We start from the raw sequence: 17,574 nt of genomic DNA, 5'->3' as shown, positions 1-17,574 counted from the left end.
CGCGGTCAACGCAGGTATAAGAACAGAGCGCGGGGCTCCTTTCACAGAGGTGCTCCCGCTAGATCCCAGCCGTGGTCTCACTCCTTTCGTGACCGTCGGCCCTTCTGAGATGGTAACCTGCAAGGCTCCTCTGCGAAGTCCTCACAATGAGATGAGGCTGGCCCATTCCTCCGTTCCAAACTTAGGTGGTCGTCTGTCCCTCTTTCTCGGGGAATGGGTCAAGGTTGCAATGGATCAGTGGATCCTCGAAGTGATCGAAAATGGCTACGCATTAGAATTTGCTTGGGAACTCCTGGACCGCTACCTCGTCTCTCCCTGCGGGAGCCGAAAGCATCCAGCAGTGTGTCAGATTCTGGTCAGGTTGCAGGAGCTGGGAGCCATAGTCCAGGTGCCACTGGAGGAACAGGGATCCGGCCAGTACTCTATCTACTTCGTCTTTCCGAAAAAGGACAGCTCCTTCCGGCCCATCCTGGATCTCAAGAGTCAACCGGGCCCTCAAGGTTCCCCATTTCCGGATGGAGACCCTGAGGGCAGTCATAGCGGCGGTTCACTCCGGCGAATATCTCGCATCCCTCGACCTTACAGAGGCTTACTTGCACATTCCAACCTGCCACGACCATCAGAAGTATCTCCGCTTCAACATCTTGGGTCAGCACTTCCAGTTTCGGGTGCTTCTGTTTGGTCTTGCCACTGCGCCACGCACATTTACCAAGATCATGGTGGTAGTGGCGGCCTCCCTCCGCCGGGACGGAGTCCTAGTTCACCCTTACCTGGACGACTGGCTCATTCGTGCCAAATTGGAGAACCTCTGCACGATTGCGGTCAACAGAGTTGTGACATTCCTCACCTCCCGCGGGTGGATAGTCAACTTCTCCAAGAGCAGCCTTCAGCCCTCCCAGGTCCTGGAATTCCTGGGAGCTCGCTTCGACACCCACGTGGGCAAGTTGTTGTTGCCAGAGACCCGGGCGCTCAAGCTCATGGATCAGATACGTCATCTCCTGTCCCTCTCCGTCCCCACGGCCTGGGACTACCTTCAGGTACTGGACTCTATGGCTTCAACTATCAATTTGGTGCCTTGGGCTTTTGCACATATGCGTCAGTTACAGAAAGCTTTGCTGTCCTGCTGGAAGCCGATCTTGGCGGAGTTTCGGGCTCCACTACCGCTCTCTGCCTCTGCCGTAGCCAGCATGTAGTGGTGGCTCTTGCTCGCCCACCTCCTGAAGGGGATGCCCCTGAAGACTCCTCAGTGGATCATTGTTACGACAGATGCCAGCCTCTCAGACTGGGGAGCGGTGTGTCAGATTCAGTCTACCCAGGGACTCTGGTCCCCAGTGCAATCCCAGTGGCACATCAGTAAAATTGTACTTCTTAAAAGTTCTCTAACAGGGGTCTCCCATTGTGCTCTGTGTCCCTCTGACGCTTGGTGAGCACTTTCCCGTGTCTCCGGTTGGTTTCTGCCACCTCACCACTCAGTTCCCGCAGGCCACCGACCGTTTCGTGCCCTTTTTATCATGGTGACCGGATTTCGAAAGTGCCCAGAGTGTCCGCGAACAATGTCCGTCACGGACCCTCACACTGTGTGTGTTCTGGGCCTGGGTGTGTCGCACGATATCCTTCGGTGTCCCGAATGCGCCCAAATGATTCCAAAAGGCAGACGTGCCCGTCTGGATAAGATGGAGACTCTTCAAATCAAGATTAACTCCATCGACTTCTGCACAGTCATCGCCTAATGTTTACTCTATTATTACTAAATGTCCAATCGTTATAAAAAAAAATCCAACTGATAAATGATCTGCTAGAGGAACTAAATCCCACTATCTTCTGCATTACCAAAACATGGCTGAAAGATAGTGATAATGTCCTCCTAACCCAAATCGATCACCCTAACTATGATATATTTCATTTCCCCAGACAAAACCAAAAAGGTGGGGGTCTGTTAATAATCTGTAAAAAAAAAATAAAAAAAAATAAAATCTACAAAATTGACATTAACCCTCCCTACAAAGTTACAATACTAAAATCAACACAGCTAAATATTGGTTTGACCTGTTGCCTACCTGGAACACTCCAAAAAGACTGCTCACCTCTAATCGAAATCTTCACCAAAGCATTTCCAGCTCCTGAATCAACCATCCAAGACCCTATACCTGCTAGTGCCCTGAAAACAGTAAAATGCATCATAACGCCAATATTCACAACCATAATAAACCACTCGCTAGCTGAAGGATTGGTCCCCACTAGGGCAAAACAAGTTGTGATTAACCCAATCCTAAAAAAATAAAACTGACAGAATCGATGATTACTGACCAAAATCCAACCTACCTTTTATTGATAAAGTCCTAGAAAAAGCAGTATTATCAAAATTGGAGAACCACCTAGAAGACAATAATATACTATTCCCAAACCAATTTGGAGTCAGAAAAAATTGCTCAACGGAAACCCTACTCTTTTCCTTAGCCGACCCTGTACTACAGGGGTTTGACAACAATGAATCATATATCCTGGTACTAACTGATCTAACAGCAGCATTCAAACCGTTGACCATACCCTGCTATGCCACCAGCTGTGAGAAATCAGAATAGATGGAAAAGTTAACAAATGGTTCTCTTCCTTCCTAAAAGATAGGACATTCCAAGTCAAACTGGGCAATCAAATTTCTGACACCTTCCCAATCAATACAGGTGTCCCTCAAGGTTCAGCACTATTGCCACTCTATTCAACATCTATTTGCTGCCTATATGCGCATTACTAGCAAATCTAGGAATCAATTTCTTCCTATATGCAGACCACATATTATTCTACATCCCTTTTGACAAAACATTTGAAAAAACTGCATCATCTCTGTCAACACATATGAAGGCATTACAACAAAAACTTTCTCAACTGAAACTAACTCTATCCCAAACAAAACTGAAATTGTGTGGTTAAGGAGAGAGAACATGATAATCAAACCACCAATCCTAGACCTAGGAGTTGTTATTACTCCCTCCGATCAAGTATGGGACCTAGAAATACAGATTGATGAGAACTTCACTATGCAAAAGCATATAAGCAAATTAATCAAAACAGGATACTCCAAGCTGAGAATATTACATCAACAAGGAAGTTTGACCACAATCACCCCCTCGCTGATAGCCCTACACTGTCTTCCTGTACAATCCAGAATTCATTACAAAGTATTAACGTTAATTTTCAACATCATCGACAATATTAACCCATGCTTATTAGGAGTGTCACTTCAACATTACACACCACAGAGAGCCTTAAGATCACAAACAAAGGACTTCTAAAGGTCTATTCAGAACACACACAACGCAAATAAGAGAACACATTTTTTATTTTATTTATTTATTTATTTATTTTTTCATAGCAGACCCCAAGTTCCAGAGTCATTTTGTCAAATAACAGAAATAGTTTCAAGCGTAAGCTAAAAACATGGCTCTTTAGAAATGCATACGACTTATTGTAAAATTCCCAAATGAGAATAACTTCAATGTCTGTATCAGAAACAATGTTAACGGAGTGAGCAATAAGGACCGAACGACGTAAAGTGTATTGTTAGTAGAATTAGAATCTGTATTTACTGTTGTGTCAATTTAGATTTTCAAACCTGCGCGTGGGCGTACATGTGCGCGTGCTACCCGGCGTGTACATATGTACGCCCGATTTTATAACATGCGTGCGCCCCGCCCCCCGGACCGCCCCTTTAGTAAAGCCCCGGGGCTTTATGCCCGTCGCCGGGCCTTTTGAAAATAGGCCCGGCGCGCGTAAGCCACTCTACGTGTGTAAATCCAATGGATTTACGTGCGTAGAGCTTTGAAAATCCGGCCCTTTATGAATATATAATATATATTTGCCGATGTGTTGACCTAGAATATGTATGGATATGAATGAGAATATGCATTTGCTGTTGTTTTGACCTAGAATATGAAAGCTGACAAAGTTTGTGAATGTTGACCAATAATTTTAATGCTGACTTTGTAAACTGTTGTGATCTTGTTTTGGAGCGATGGAATATATAAACACCTAAATAAATAAATACTCCTCCACATCACACATGCAGAACACAGGCAGACCCTCACCAAATACAGGAAAAAGAAACCATAAAATATGAATAGAAACCGTAACAAGTCAGACTCTATGCAATGCAACAATGGAAAATAGAAATCACCAGTCTTCAGCCATTAAACATTAAAATCAAGAAATATAATAAATACATTAATCATAATAGTATAAACATACTAATAAAAAGAATATTTCAAAACAGCTGGTGAATGGAAGATCCAATAATTAAAAACTGAATTTGTTTTAAATTTCTCAAACACCAATAAAATATTTTAAAACAGCAGACACATCAAACAGCATTCAAAAATTAAAACTAATAAGGATAAAATAATTCATACTCTCCATACCTGGAAACCTTTGATTTCTAGTCACTCAGATTGTCATGGATTAGTGAGGAGAGATGCATAAACTTTCTCCCCTCTCTCTGTCTCATAGATATATAGCTAAAGATACTCATATATACATTTTCTCTCTCCCTCATACACGCACATGTTCCCTCTTACATACACATACACACAAGATCCCTCTCTTTCTCACTTGTACATGCTCAGATACACACGCTCACAAATGCACGCATGCTCAGACACACATGAAGAGAACACCCTATGTTCAATACCTCAACCTTTCTGATATAAACTGAAGAATTTACTGCTCAAAAAGAACTTACTACTATTTAGACCTCTTATTCCATAATCTCTAGAGCTTGCATCTGTCTCAGTAGTCTCTCTCTCACACATACACACATGCTCCCTCTTTCACACACCTGCCTCCTCTCACATACTCAGACACCCACACACACTTCACTTATGCTCAGACGCCCATGCACACACATGCTCAGACACACACAAACACACCCACATCCTGACCTTGCATCTCTGCAACTCTTCGTCGTGCGGCAGGTTGGGAAGTCCCGCACGGCCCTATGGCTCATGCTCTTCTTCGCCGCATGGCCCCAGGGCTCCACTTGTTCATTGCGCAGCGCTATGGCTCCTTCTCTACTTCGCTTTGCGGCCCTTCTAATCTCTCATCTTTGATGCACGGCGGGTTGTGAACCACTGCATGGCTCTAGGTTTCTTCTTCACCGCGTGGTGAAGAAGAGGAAGAGCTGTAGTGCCATGCGTTCTTCGCCGCCATCTCATCTTCGCTGCGTGGCAGGTTGGGAACCGGTACAGGGCCCTGCAAGTTCCTCTTCTTTGCTGCTGTGGCCTGCGGCTCCTTCTTTTCTTTGCTGGGCAGTGGTGCCAGCAGCTGACTCAACTTGGTCACGGCCCTGAGGCCGCCGCCCTGTGCAAGTGCACAGCTTGCACAGTGGGTTGCGCTGGCCCTGAGGAAGTGCCAGCACCACAAATTTGAATTCACATGCGGGGCCAGCAAATGAGCAAGAGCAACAGAAGGGGCTCCTGCCTTCCTCCCACAACACAACAGTAGCAGAAGATGGAGAGGTTGTGGTGGAGTTGACTGAGGATCCCATGCCATTGACTACTGAAGAAAGAGGGAAAGGCCCTTTGGAGCCGCTGATAGATCCCATGCCATCCCATGTGTGAGTAAGAGAAGGAACCTGCCTGTGTGTGTGTGTGTGTTTGATAAAGGGAGCCTGCCTGCGTGTGTGTGGACATAAGAACATAAGATATGCCATGCTGGGTCAGACTAAGCCCAGTATCCTGTTTCCAACAGTGGCCAATCCAAATCACAAATACCTGACAAGTACCCAAACATTAAATGAATCACATGCTACTGTTGCTTATTAATTCCCATCATAGCAGTTTATGGATTTATCCTCTAGGAACTTATCCAAACATTTTTTAAATCCAATTACACTAACTGTTGTAACCGCATCCACTGGCAATGAATTCCAGAGCTTAACTATGCACTGAGTGAAAAAGAATTTTCTTCGATTTGTTTTAAATGAACTACTTGCTCATCCTCTTGGATGAGAGAGGGAGCCTGCCTATATGTGTATGTGAGTGAGAAAGGGAGCCTGCCTGCCTGTTTGTGCATGAAAGAGCATGCCTGCCTGTGTGTATGTGTGTTTATATGAGAGGGAGTCTGGCTGCCTGTATATGTGTGTTTATGAGAGGAAGCCTGCCTGCCTGCATGTGTATGAGAGGGAGCCTGCCTACTACGGGTGTGTGTGTATAAGATGGAGCTTGCCTACCTGTGGTATGTATGAGGGAGTCTGCTTGCCTTTATATATGTGTATGTTTGATGATGTTTTATGAGGAATGGTGATGTTTGTTTTTCCATTGTTGCACTGCATACATAATGCAGCTTGTTGTGGTTTCCAGTTTATTTTTTGTCTACTCACTTCTGTTTATACTTTATGGTCTGCTTATCCTATTTGGCAAGGGTATATCTGTGTTCTGCATGTGTGGCCGAAGTGAGGTATTCTGCTAGGATGTAGTTTGTGTGTAGGGATCTATAGCAACCTGACTTGTTCTCTTTTCTTAAGTGGTATATTGATATGTTAGGGCCTGGTGTAATATTTCAAGTGCTGCCTCCTCATAGGTAGGGTTGTTAATGTTTGAGTTCTTGGAATTAGTGTTGCTTCAGTATGAAAGGTTGGCTATATTTTATTTATTTATTTATTTATTTATTTAGGCATTTTATATACTGAACATATCATATGCACTTCACGTCAGTTTACATAAGTTGGATAAGTCATTAACACTTTATCCCATAAGTTTTTTTTGGGGGGGGGGGGGGTGTTTTGTTAGTTTTGTGTTACTTTACAAAGGGTCTAAAAGTGGAAGGTGCTTGCGCTCCTGTTACTGACAACAGAATTTGAAAATATGGTGGTGTTTTTTTTGTATGGTGAATTGTAAGGGTCAGTGTCTTACATACATTGTTGGGGAACTTTCTGTGGATGTAGATTGTTACTGAATTGGAGAACACAGGATTTATGTTGAGTTTCTATATCCATATAGAAGAATTAGTTGAATGAGGCTATCAAATAATTTTAATGGTTGTTTTACTGGGAGGTTTAAACTGGCTGCGTTTTTTTAAAATTGCACAGAAGGACTTTGGTCTTTTCCCTGTATCTCTTATAGCCAGTTTAATGGGAGGGGGGCATGATGGGTGTAAATGTCACTTTGGCTTACCCCTTGTTGCCACCCCAAATGCTTCTATCTTGAGACGCCACTGCTCAGCTGACTAGGACAAAGCAGCGAGGCTTTTCATACCATGTTCCAGTTCACTGGAATGTGCTTCCTAAAAAACTTCTTTTTAGCCCTAACCTTCAAGGGTTTAAGCAGTTGCTTAAAATCTGGCTATTAGGCTGGCTTTCCCAGCGAAAATCTCATTAAATTATATATATTTGAGGCTTTAATTTGATAGGGTGTTCAGTTGCTAAATGTATTAAATAGATGGAAAATACCATAAATGATAAATATGTGAATTTTGTTTACTGATATGTTGTACGTCATTTTGGACTTTTATATGGGAAGATAAATATGATGATGGTGTGATAGGATGGGAAGGTTGGGATGAACTATTAAACTTCTGGGTGGAAGTGCAGCAGTAGATTAGAACAAACAATTAAGATTCTCACATTTTTCTAATCATGAGCAGGATGATAAGGAACCACAGCCCGTGAAGAAGACTGTGACGGGAACAGATGCTGATCTACGTCGTCTTTCTCTAAAAAATGCGAAACAACTGCTGCGTAAATTTGGAGTTCCAGAAGAAGAGGTGAGAGGGAAGCACGGGGGGGGGGGGGGGGGGGGGGGAGAAAAACCTAAAATTGCAAGGGATGGTTCAGTCTGTTGCTCTAAGCGAAAGTGTAACAGAGGCTGCTAGACTCTTCAGAAGCCTTTTGACTCTAGGGACCTGATATATTAAGCCTTTTCCCATACACACAGAATGGAAGGTAAGTCTAGAATAAGGTGCTAGGTCTCTCATTCTCTGAGCAAGCGATATTACTCTCTTTTCTTTGTGGTCATGCAGTTCACCCATCATACAAGTGGGTGATGACATCCTGTCTGTGCCAAACTGGACAGAACTTTCCAGGAACTTCAGATCCTGTGGGCATGTACAGTAGTTCTGTGCAGCTGCATGCCTGCTTTTTTCCTCCGTTTTATGATTTATTATGCAAATCCAAGCAGTTTATATATTTAAAAAAATACATAATCATGACTTTGTCCACACCCTGTAATTTTATGTCATGACCTCTAGTTCAACAATAAACAATAAAGTCTAGCTCAGATAAAAAGGATTGTATATGGTCAAACTGGGGAAACCTCATATAGTGCCAAAATTAGGCTAGAAACTGCCTATATTGGCTACTTATTTTGAATCTCTAACTCCAACGATATGGTTGTTAGAATACTTGTATAATCATCGGTGAACTGAACTGACGGTGCCATAACAGCGCAAGGAGCAGATCGTGAATAATACAGATCACAATCGCGCAAAAAAGAAGAAGTACTCTGACCGTAGAAAGCCAGTCTTTCGCCATCAGCGCACATACTACACTCGAATGAAGGAGCATATTTGCCCATTATATATTGAGTGTGTTATTACAGCCGAGATACTTAAGTATATTCCATGCTTAAGAGTGATTCCCTGAGGAAGATTTATAATTCGAAACATTGCAGTGTTGGGACTATGATACTTACCGCATGAAGTTTCATATACAGCAACTTGGCGTCATAACAGTGAGTTGTGATTGGTATAACATTTTGCTTTTTTCTAGTATACCATCATCAGCTCCCACAATAGTGGACTCACACTGAATTTGTCAAGATAGCCAAGGACGCAATCCTGTCTTTCTGGGGTCACCGATGATTATACAAGTATTCTAACAACCATATCGTTGGAGTTAGAGATTCAAAATAAGTAGCCAATATAAGCAGTTTCTAGCCTAATTTTGGCACTATATGAGGTTTCCCCAGTTTGACCATATACAATCCTTTTTATTTGAGCTAGACTTTATTGTTTATTGTTGATATCTCAAGTGTCTAGCATTCACTGGACCTTTTTTTTTGAGTATTATGACCTCTAGTTCTACAGCTTCCTTTCCATTGAAAAATCTGTCTCTTTGTATTCTTAATACCTTTTAGATATTTCAAAGTCTGTACCATATCTCCCTTCTCTTATCTTCTCTCCTCAATGTATACATGTTTAAGTCCTCGCGTCTTCTCTTATAAGTCTTCTGGTGTAGCCCCACACCATTTTGATTGCCTTTCTCTAGACTGCTTCTATCCTTTCCCTATCCTTTTTGAGATACGGTCTCCTGAACTGAACACAGTTACTCCAGGTGAGGCCTCATTGGTGACCTGTACAGTACTCCTTCCTGTTAGTTATGCCTCTTAGTATGCAGTCTAGTATCTCTCTGACCCTAGTCATCCTGGGGATGCAGGAACAGAAGCCTGGATGGTTCACAATATCCTCTGGAATCCTCTGCCGGGGCTTCTGGGAGAAGTATGCAGATGAGCCTTCCGTTCCTTGCCCTGGGTTTATCCAATAAATCAGTAGCTGGAACTATCCTGACTAATAAGTAGTTGCACATCCTATTTCCTTGTCCACTTTAAGTTTTACTGGTTCCATATAGACCCTCTTTTTTTCTAAATGAGCTATGCCACTGCCTTTCTTCCATTTAACTATCTCTGATCCTTCTACATCCCCTTCTTCAGTGACTATTCTACAAAAGTATTCAGTATTTCTGCTTTTTCTTACCATCCTTGTCCAACATGTTTTACTCTTCTCCATTAAAATCGTCCTCTTCTGCTAGTGTCTGCCTGAAGTACTCTTTATACTTTGATTTGACCCATCTTTGCTGTTGTTTATATATTAAACCACACTGTCTGGTGAACACTAGACTGTCAGGTTTCGCCCACCATAACCCTGGACTCTTCCTATTTGTGAGTATCATTTCTTTAGTTCTTATTTCAATAATCCTATTTAATAACAATTTTTTCTCCTTGCAGATTAAAAAGCTATCCCGTTGGGAAGTGATTGATGTGGTACGTACCATGTCCACAGAGCAAGCACGTTCTGGTGAAGGACCAATGAGCAAATTTGCCCGTGGATCACGGTTTTCTGTGGCAGAGCACCAGGAGAGATACAAAGAAGAATGTCAGCGGATTTTTGACCTGCAAAACAAGTATGTTACTGTAGGGTAGAGTTTTCTTCCTATTTATTCATTGGAGCAGTCCTGTCAGTTTTTTTATGCAGTATTTACTGAATAAGACTGTTTGAGAGCAGGAGACTTTCTTTACCTCTGATGCAATTGCATAAACAATATTGCTTGTGTAGTTCAGATAGTTCAAAGATCATAGATGTTGTTAATATCAAGCTTCACATAGTAATGAAATTAAAATCTAAAGTTAGTTGCATATTGTTTGAAATCTTTTCCTTAGCTGGTACTTAGTTTGCATTAGTACTGGATTAGTATTGATAATTAAATGTTTATCCACTAACACTGTAAAATCTGCTGGATTCTATCATTTGGGATCTATCTGTCCAGAAACCCATTAGATTGTTCATTTTTCCCTCTTTTGTCGCACAACCAGGGAATTCTATTTCACCCCAACCTTTAGTCCCTCGCCCTCACAGCTTTAATGTTAAGAACATAAGAACTGCCATGCTAGGTCAAACCAAAATTAATCAAGCCCAGCATCCTGTCTCTGATGGTGGTCAGTCCAGGTTGCAAGTACTTGGTAAATTCCCCCAATAGTTGATATATTCCTTGTATCTCACTCACAGGGATAAACGCTGGCTTTTCCAAGTTTACATGGCTAATTGTTTATGGCCTTTTCCTTCAGCAACTTGTTCAGTCATCTTTTGAACTCCATAATGTTAGTTGCCTTGACCACATCCTCTATCAATATATTCCATAGCTTTATAGTGTACTGAATGAAAAAATACTTCCTATAATTTGTTTTAAATCTGCCAGTTACTTCTTTCATGGAGTGTCCCATTGTCCTAGTGTTGTTTGAAAGGGTAAATAACTATTCCTTATTTATAGTTTCATCCCACTCACAATTTTATAAATCTCAACCATATCCCCTGAGTTATGTCTTTTCCAAGCTAAAGAGCCCTAATCTGTTTAGCATTTCTCTTTTTTGAGATGGGGTGACCAAAACTGTACACAATACTCAAAGTGCAGTCGCACCATGGATTTATACAAAGACATTATGATATTCTCTGTTGTGTTCTCTGTTCCTTTCCAAATAATTCCTAACATTCTATTTGCTGCCTTCTCTGCTGCCACACACTGAGCTGAAGATTTCAAGATATTGTCTGCAAGGACTCCGAGTTCCTTTTCCTGGCTGGTGACTCCTAACATGGGATTATTTTTCTCTACATGCATTACTTCATACTTGTCCACATTACATTGCATCTACTATTTAGATACCCAGTCTCACAAGGTCCTTCTGCAGTTCCTAACAATCCTATTTTTAATGACTCAAAATAATTGTGTCATCTGCAGATTTGGTCATCGCACTTTTCCAGAGCATTTATGAATATGCTAAATAGTTCAGGTCCCAGTACAAAGCTCTTGGGTACTTTACTAATGACCTTTCTCCATTTAGTTCTGTCTTGAGTAAATTAATCAAGTCTTTTCTAAAATGGATACAAAAAGAAAAAATGGTTCTTATCTATACATACTAATCCCAGGTCTTGGATTGTTATCCCCTGTTGCAGCACAGTTAAAGACAGCAGCCTTGAGCTCACGATTCTCATCATATTTATACTTTTTTATTTGTTAATAAATCTATAGCTTCATAAATTTATAGACAATGACTTATAGACCCATAAATTTATAAACACAGCTTCATAAATTTATAAACAGACAGATTTATAAACAGAGACTTATAGGCTCATAATTTGTATCATCTATTTATGTTAACAGGCTGTATGCTTAGTCGTCTTGTTTTGCTATCTAGCTACATTGCAGATATTTATTTATAGTTTATTTTACTGGCTTAAAGCTTCTAATATTTAAATAGTGACTTATAAACTTTAAAAACGTGTTGCTTTTCTTTTATGGCAAATCATAACACTTTAAATTGCTTACAGAGAACTTTGTATTGGGCTGTAGTCTGGGACACCTGCCAAGTCTTCTAGCTGCATTTGTGTAATCTCGAGAAAAGTCACAGTTATTCCCATTAGCAGTGTTTGTGCTAAAAAACTGTATTATTTCTCTGTTGCTCATCTTTGTATGCCTAGGAGGCAAGTGAAATCCCATATCAGAGGTTTCTGTCTGCATTCCTCTGCTGTGTAATGAGGATGAATTAACAGGCAGTATTGTTCTTTTCTTTAAAAAAAAAAGTAATGGGTTTCTTGACATCAATGCTTGAGGACCCCCGTGACAGTCCTACTTCCTGTTTCCTTTTTTTTTTCTCCTAGGACAAGCAGGATGGTAGTCCTCACAAATGGGTGACATCATTGGATGGAGCCTGGCACAGAAATTTGATCTCAAAGATTCTAGAACTCTCAAACATGCCCTACTGAGCATGTGTAACTGTAGTCATCACCCTGCCCCCTAGGCAGAATACTTTAGTCTCTTTTTTTTTATGCAGAACCCGTGTACTTACAGTATTCAACTTCGCTGTCTTCTCACAGTTCTTGTGATTTTTTTCTAGAGCTGCAACTGTTTTCTTTCCTTTTCCTGTAGTTTTATTTCTTCTATTTCCTCTTATTTCCAACTGTCTTCCGGCTGCATGGGGAGCTTCCCTGTGCAGCCTGGCAGAGTCCGTTACTTTAAAAACTGTTTTGCAATTTGTATCTGTGTCCTTTCCTTGCTCTGTCTGGTTTTTTTCCCCGATGCTGACAGGACTGACTTCTGTAGTCCGTTGGTGATCCATGTAGGCCACTGAGCCTGGGGACTCACCTGAATTGTACCCAGGTTGGAGTTCCATGTCGTTTCACCGATTGATTGGTATCGATGGATTCAGATGGCGGAGGGATAGAGGACCATGCCATTTCTGTTGGGGGGAGAGCTCATCCTCCCCACATTCCAAGGAACTAGTCTCCATGGGCGGGAGCCCTGGATGACATAGCCTACCCTCCTGTTTTCCAGTCTTGGCAGTGCAGTCTCCTTGGGAGAAAGGGTGAGCAGGAGCCTGGGCTAACAGCTTGCTGCCGCAGCTCGGTGCCATACCTAGTAACAGTTCCCCATGCATATCTGTGAACAGCACACCATTCATACGATGCATCGATATGAGGACCGCATCAGGGACCGGGATTACCATGGAGCACCCTCAATGCCATTGAAGTACCGGGATGATCACCCTCGATACTGTAAGGGCACCGGAATCATCGACGCCTTGGGCCTCGAGGTGGTGGAGCACACCAACCTCTAGTGTCGGGGACCAGGTTTGCCATCGAGCACCATGGTCACCCTTGACGCCATCGAGGTGCGTGACTGCCCAGGATGCCATAGAGGCCTTCTGAGCTATCTACATCGGTGGAAGTGGAGTCTTGCTACACTGGCTTGGGCATTAAGGAGGTGGCGTAGCAATGCAAATCAATGTCCTTGATGCCTCAAGGCTGTGCTGCCCTCTGTGCCGCAATACCTTTAATGCCACAGTGCCCTTGCTGCACTCGATGCTGCAGTGCCCATGGTACCATTGATGCTGCTGTGTCCTCGATGCCCGCAGTACTCTCAGAGCCCACAGGTCCCTTGACACCTGCGGTGCCATTGATATCATCGACAGATTTGATTCCATCAGGGTCTGTGCGTGGCCACCCTCGAGGCTTTCAAGGTGCGTACCCTTGATGCCATGGCCACCCTCTAGATCATCGCTGTGTGTGACCTCGATGCCAGCATAGAACATGGCATCAATTCCATTGTGTTGTGGTGCTGCCCTGATACTATTGATGACCTCAAGACCCTCTGGATGGGAGGCCACCATGGAGGCCCTCGGACCACCGATTCCTCTCATTACTGTCTCGACTACATCGAGCACCACCAATCAGGCACTGGGTTCACCATTGAGCGCCCTGGTTGTCCTTGAGGCCATTGACTGCTGGGGCTTTAGGAGGCCCCCATGTGACCCTGCAGACCTCGGGTGGCAGGGGTTTTTCGCCTTGAAAGGATTGAGTGCAGGGGTCGCCATCTGCTCAAGGCACTCTGGTATGCTGGGACATCCAAGCGCAGTGGTCCCATGCCCTCGAGGCTCCTTGGTGGTGTCCTCTACAAGGCACTGTGGAGCTCTGTGCTGTCTTTATGGCCTATGGCTATTGGACCATGGCTGCCGATGGTCTCGGCATTGGAGACCCCACCAAGATGCATACACCATCGGTGTTAATGGGCACTAGCGAGGATGTCATCAGCCTTAGTACTTGCGAGGCCATCAAGCTCACAGCATCGATGCTCTCGAGTAGATAAGTGAGCCAAGAAGAACAGTTGCTGGTGGTCATCGGTTCCTTTTGGCCACTGGGGGTCAGTGTCCATTGGCACCTTTGGCAAGGGGGATGGCACTATATTCCGTCGAACTGATTATGGTTCTGTCAAGAGCCGTCAAAGTCCTGGGTTCAGAGTCGTCGGGTGCCCTCATTGTGACTATGCATTGATGAGCGTGAAAGTGCCATGGACCCTACAGGCACCATCACTGCTCTGGGCACCAGTGGTTGTGGTTGGAGGCCGCAGGACTTGACCGCAGAATCCCATGGGCACCTTTGGTCGCCAGGGACTTCACTGCTGCTGTTCCCTGAGGGAATCGAAGGTGAGCCATTCCTAATTGTTTCGAGGGCCTGCCTCTCAAAGCATTATCAGGAACTGGAGGGGGTGACGTCATAGACTGCCACCCTTTACCATACCTTACTCAGAGCATCAGTGGTTCTGGGGATGCCATCGTCACACTGTTCTTTTTCACTTTGCTGGGAGTTACTTTGAAGTTGGTGCTCAGCACGTGCAATCGGGAAAGGCTAGGCATCTACTCTAAGTGCCTCGGGCAATGGCAGGTGGCATTCTCCTTGTCTGTGCAGTCATCAGCCATGCCAGGGTTCTGCCATTATCCCGTCATGGTCTCACACTCCTTGTCAATTCTGCACCGCACAGTGCTGAGGAGTACTAGTAGGGGAGGCATCATCACACCCTGTGTTTTGTAGTGGGTGAGCGTGTAGTCACTGACTATGGCATGTGGTGCTGTGGCGTGGGATTCTATCCACAAGCATGGCACATGGAATCATAAGTATATCATCTGCAGGATGGGATACTATTGCGTGCTTTTTCAGCAGGAGCTTGTTCCTTCAGTTGCCCGAGCGGAAGGAAAAGCGCACACACAGGACTGACCTAGGACTGCATTCCTGGTCGGACCCTGAGGAGAGTAGACATCTGGAGAGTGGTTTGGGAGTTCTCTTCTCCCTCAGCAGAGTAATGTGTCTTTCGATCTCTCCCATGTCCAAAACACCTTTTTTTGTGGTTCTGTCCCTGGCAAGTTTTTCTCTGAACCAGGGCCTCGATTCTTTGAATCGGTGCGTCTTCTTGGAGGCCAGAGCCGCAGCAGCTGTCGTTGGACCGTTGTCGCTGGGGATCCTCCATGGATTACGGTGGCGACCTCCCCCATTCGAGGCTGGATGCCTGTGGGAGGTTGGTTGCTTTGGCACCTCAGCGATCAGTGATTGTGCCTCATCTCTCTTCTAGGGATTTGAAAGGTCTTTCAGGACAGGGAGGCCCTGAGCCCATTGCTCCCTGTCCCCTCTGGAAGGGAAGATTTGACTGGGTTTCAGGGCAGCCCTTATAGATTCCCCTCTGGATGCCTGACTGTGCATCCTGTTGAGGGGTGTCCCTTGTTTCTCTGTTCCCGGAGAAGGGATGGCACTGCTCTGGCTAGTCGAGGGTAACACTTTTCTCTCAATTGCTCTAAGATGCAACAGGTCTATTCATGAGGGAGCCTATCCAGTATTGCTCCTCGGTAATCCCTCAGGGTTTTCCCTGTTCAGGAGTCACTTTGATACCTGCTGGCCTCTGTAGGTGTCTTTTCTTAAGGACCGCTATCTCCAGTCATTCTTGCCTGAGGAACCCTTTGTGAGGAAAATTCTAGTCCATCAAATGGGGGCAAACATGCCTTTCACCCTTTCGCTATGACTCTTGTAGCTATTGCCCAGTGCTGGACCACATGCTTCCTTGGAGGGAAGTATATGCACTCAGCTGGGTGCTTGGCAATCTGTTCTGAGATCACCCTGGGCCTGCCTTGGTGCCCTTCGAGTTTCCAGGCCAGTAATGAAATCCTGTGCTTCCCGGCTCCTAGTGGAGTTTTCAGGATTTCTCCCCTAGGGCATTCGCTCTCAGTTTTCGCTTTTCCTAGCAGGATGAAGGCTCTATCTTAGTGGGTAACTCCCTGCTGGATTCCACAGTGAGTTGTTCGCTTGAGGTTGATAGACAACCTGGTGACTTGTACTTGCCCAGGCAGTCCACTGGTCTACCTCCTTGTGTTCTTTGCTCCTTCCGACATCCGGTGGTTTGTCAGGGAAAGGGAGGACAAGCTAAGGCACTCGTGATATATCTTCTGTATATCTGCCAGGAAGGATACACCTCATTTTTTGCCATGCTCTGGCCAGCACTGCCTTTAGCTTTTCTCATTTCTCTAGGTTGCCCAAAGGGCCTTCTTGCTCCCCTGTGCTATCCTGTGCAGGATAGATGAACCTATTCTTGATAGGTATTCTTGGGTGAACTTCAGGCCTATCTCATCTCCCTGCTTGGGAGCTTTGGGCTACAGGTCTGTTACAGGGATTGCCGGAAACCCCTGCGCTGCGTAGCTACATCTGCTGCTTTGGCATGCAGTGTCTGTCCCAGGCCCTGCCATGGCTTGCTGCTTGTTCTCCTAGCATTGCTTGGAGTTTTCTGCCCATTATGCCTACCAGCCATACCTGGACATCGTTCTGCTGAGACATTTGGTCCTTCAGATGTCAGTGGACCGCAGTTTCTTCTGATGGGCTCTTGGGCCCCAGTTGTTTTTTGGTTGTCTTTAACACCGAAGGAAACTATACAGTCGTTGCCCAAGAGTCTTTCTCTTGTCTACATCTCTGAATTCTTTCTATATCCAGGAAGTTCTATACCTACAGTTGTCAGGGTTTACTTTTCAGATACCTTGCTTGTACTGATTTCCGTGATGCTGCCGATGGCCTTTGAAGCCTTCAGAGCCTAGGGCTGATGACCCTCATGGACCTTGCCCCCGACGAGCTGGTCCCAGTGCGGAGGAGGGGCCCTATGACCCCTGGGTGACCATTCCATGGTCTCATCCTCGGACTACTCCGATGACCCGCTTTTGGAGCCCTCCCCGCTGGAGGAACATGCCGGTGACCACCTGAGGACTTGTCCTTCACAGGGTTTGTCCGAAGCCATTCCCTTTCAACTCCTTACAGAGGAGGATGCACTTCACAAGATGCTGGAAGTCCTCCAGTTCATCAACTCTTCCAAGGAAATCATGGCGGTTCTGATCCATGAGATTTTCAAAGAGCTCCTCCTCCGCATGTGGGAACACCCCATCTCTGTCTCCCCTGTTAACAGGAAGGCCGATGCCACCTACCTGGTGCAATAGGCCATCGGGTTTGACAAGAGAC

General features: G+C 44.7%; 1 protein-coding gene across 4 annotated transcripts in view; it reads left to right on the top strand.

The window, feature by feature from the left end:
• The window catches only part of TAF1 (TATA-box binding protein associated factor 1), a 441,469-nt gene that overhangs the window by 173,116 nt on the left and 250,779 nt on the right, over positions 1–17,574 (top strand). For 2 of the 4 annotated variants that reach the window (XM_029607221.1, XM_029607219.1), the window contains exons 21-22: positions 7,633–7,752; positions 9,990–10,165. In XM_029607221.1, the coding sequence (XP_029463081.1) occupies positions 7,633–7,752; positions 9,990–10,165 (296 nt within the window). Of the gene's footprint in view, positions 1–7,629; positions 7,753–9,989; positions 10,166–17,574 lie in introns of all 4 variants that reach the window. The other 2 variants (XM_029607220.1, XM_029607217.1) reach the window with 1 other exon arrangement.

This window comes from Rhinatrema bivittatum, chromosome 6, assembly GCF_901001135.1.
Source record: "Rhinatrema bivittatum chromosome 6, aRhiBiv1.1, whole genome shotgun sequence".
Taxonomy (NCBI): domain Eukaryota; kingdom Metazoa; phylum Chordata; class Amphibia; order Gymnophiona; family Rhinatrematidae; genus Rhinatrema; species Rhinatrema bivittatum.
The sequence above is the reverse complement of the archived record's forward strand: the minus strand, read 5'-3'. Positions and strand labels throughout refer to the sequence as shown.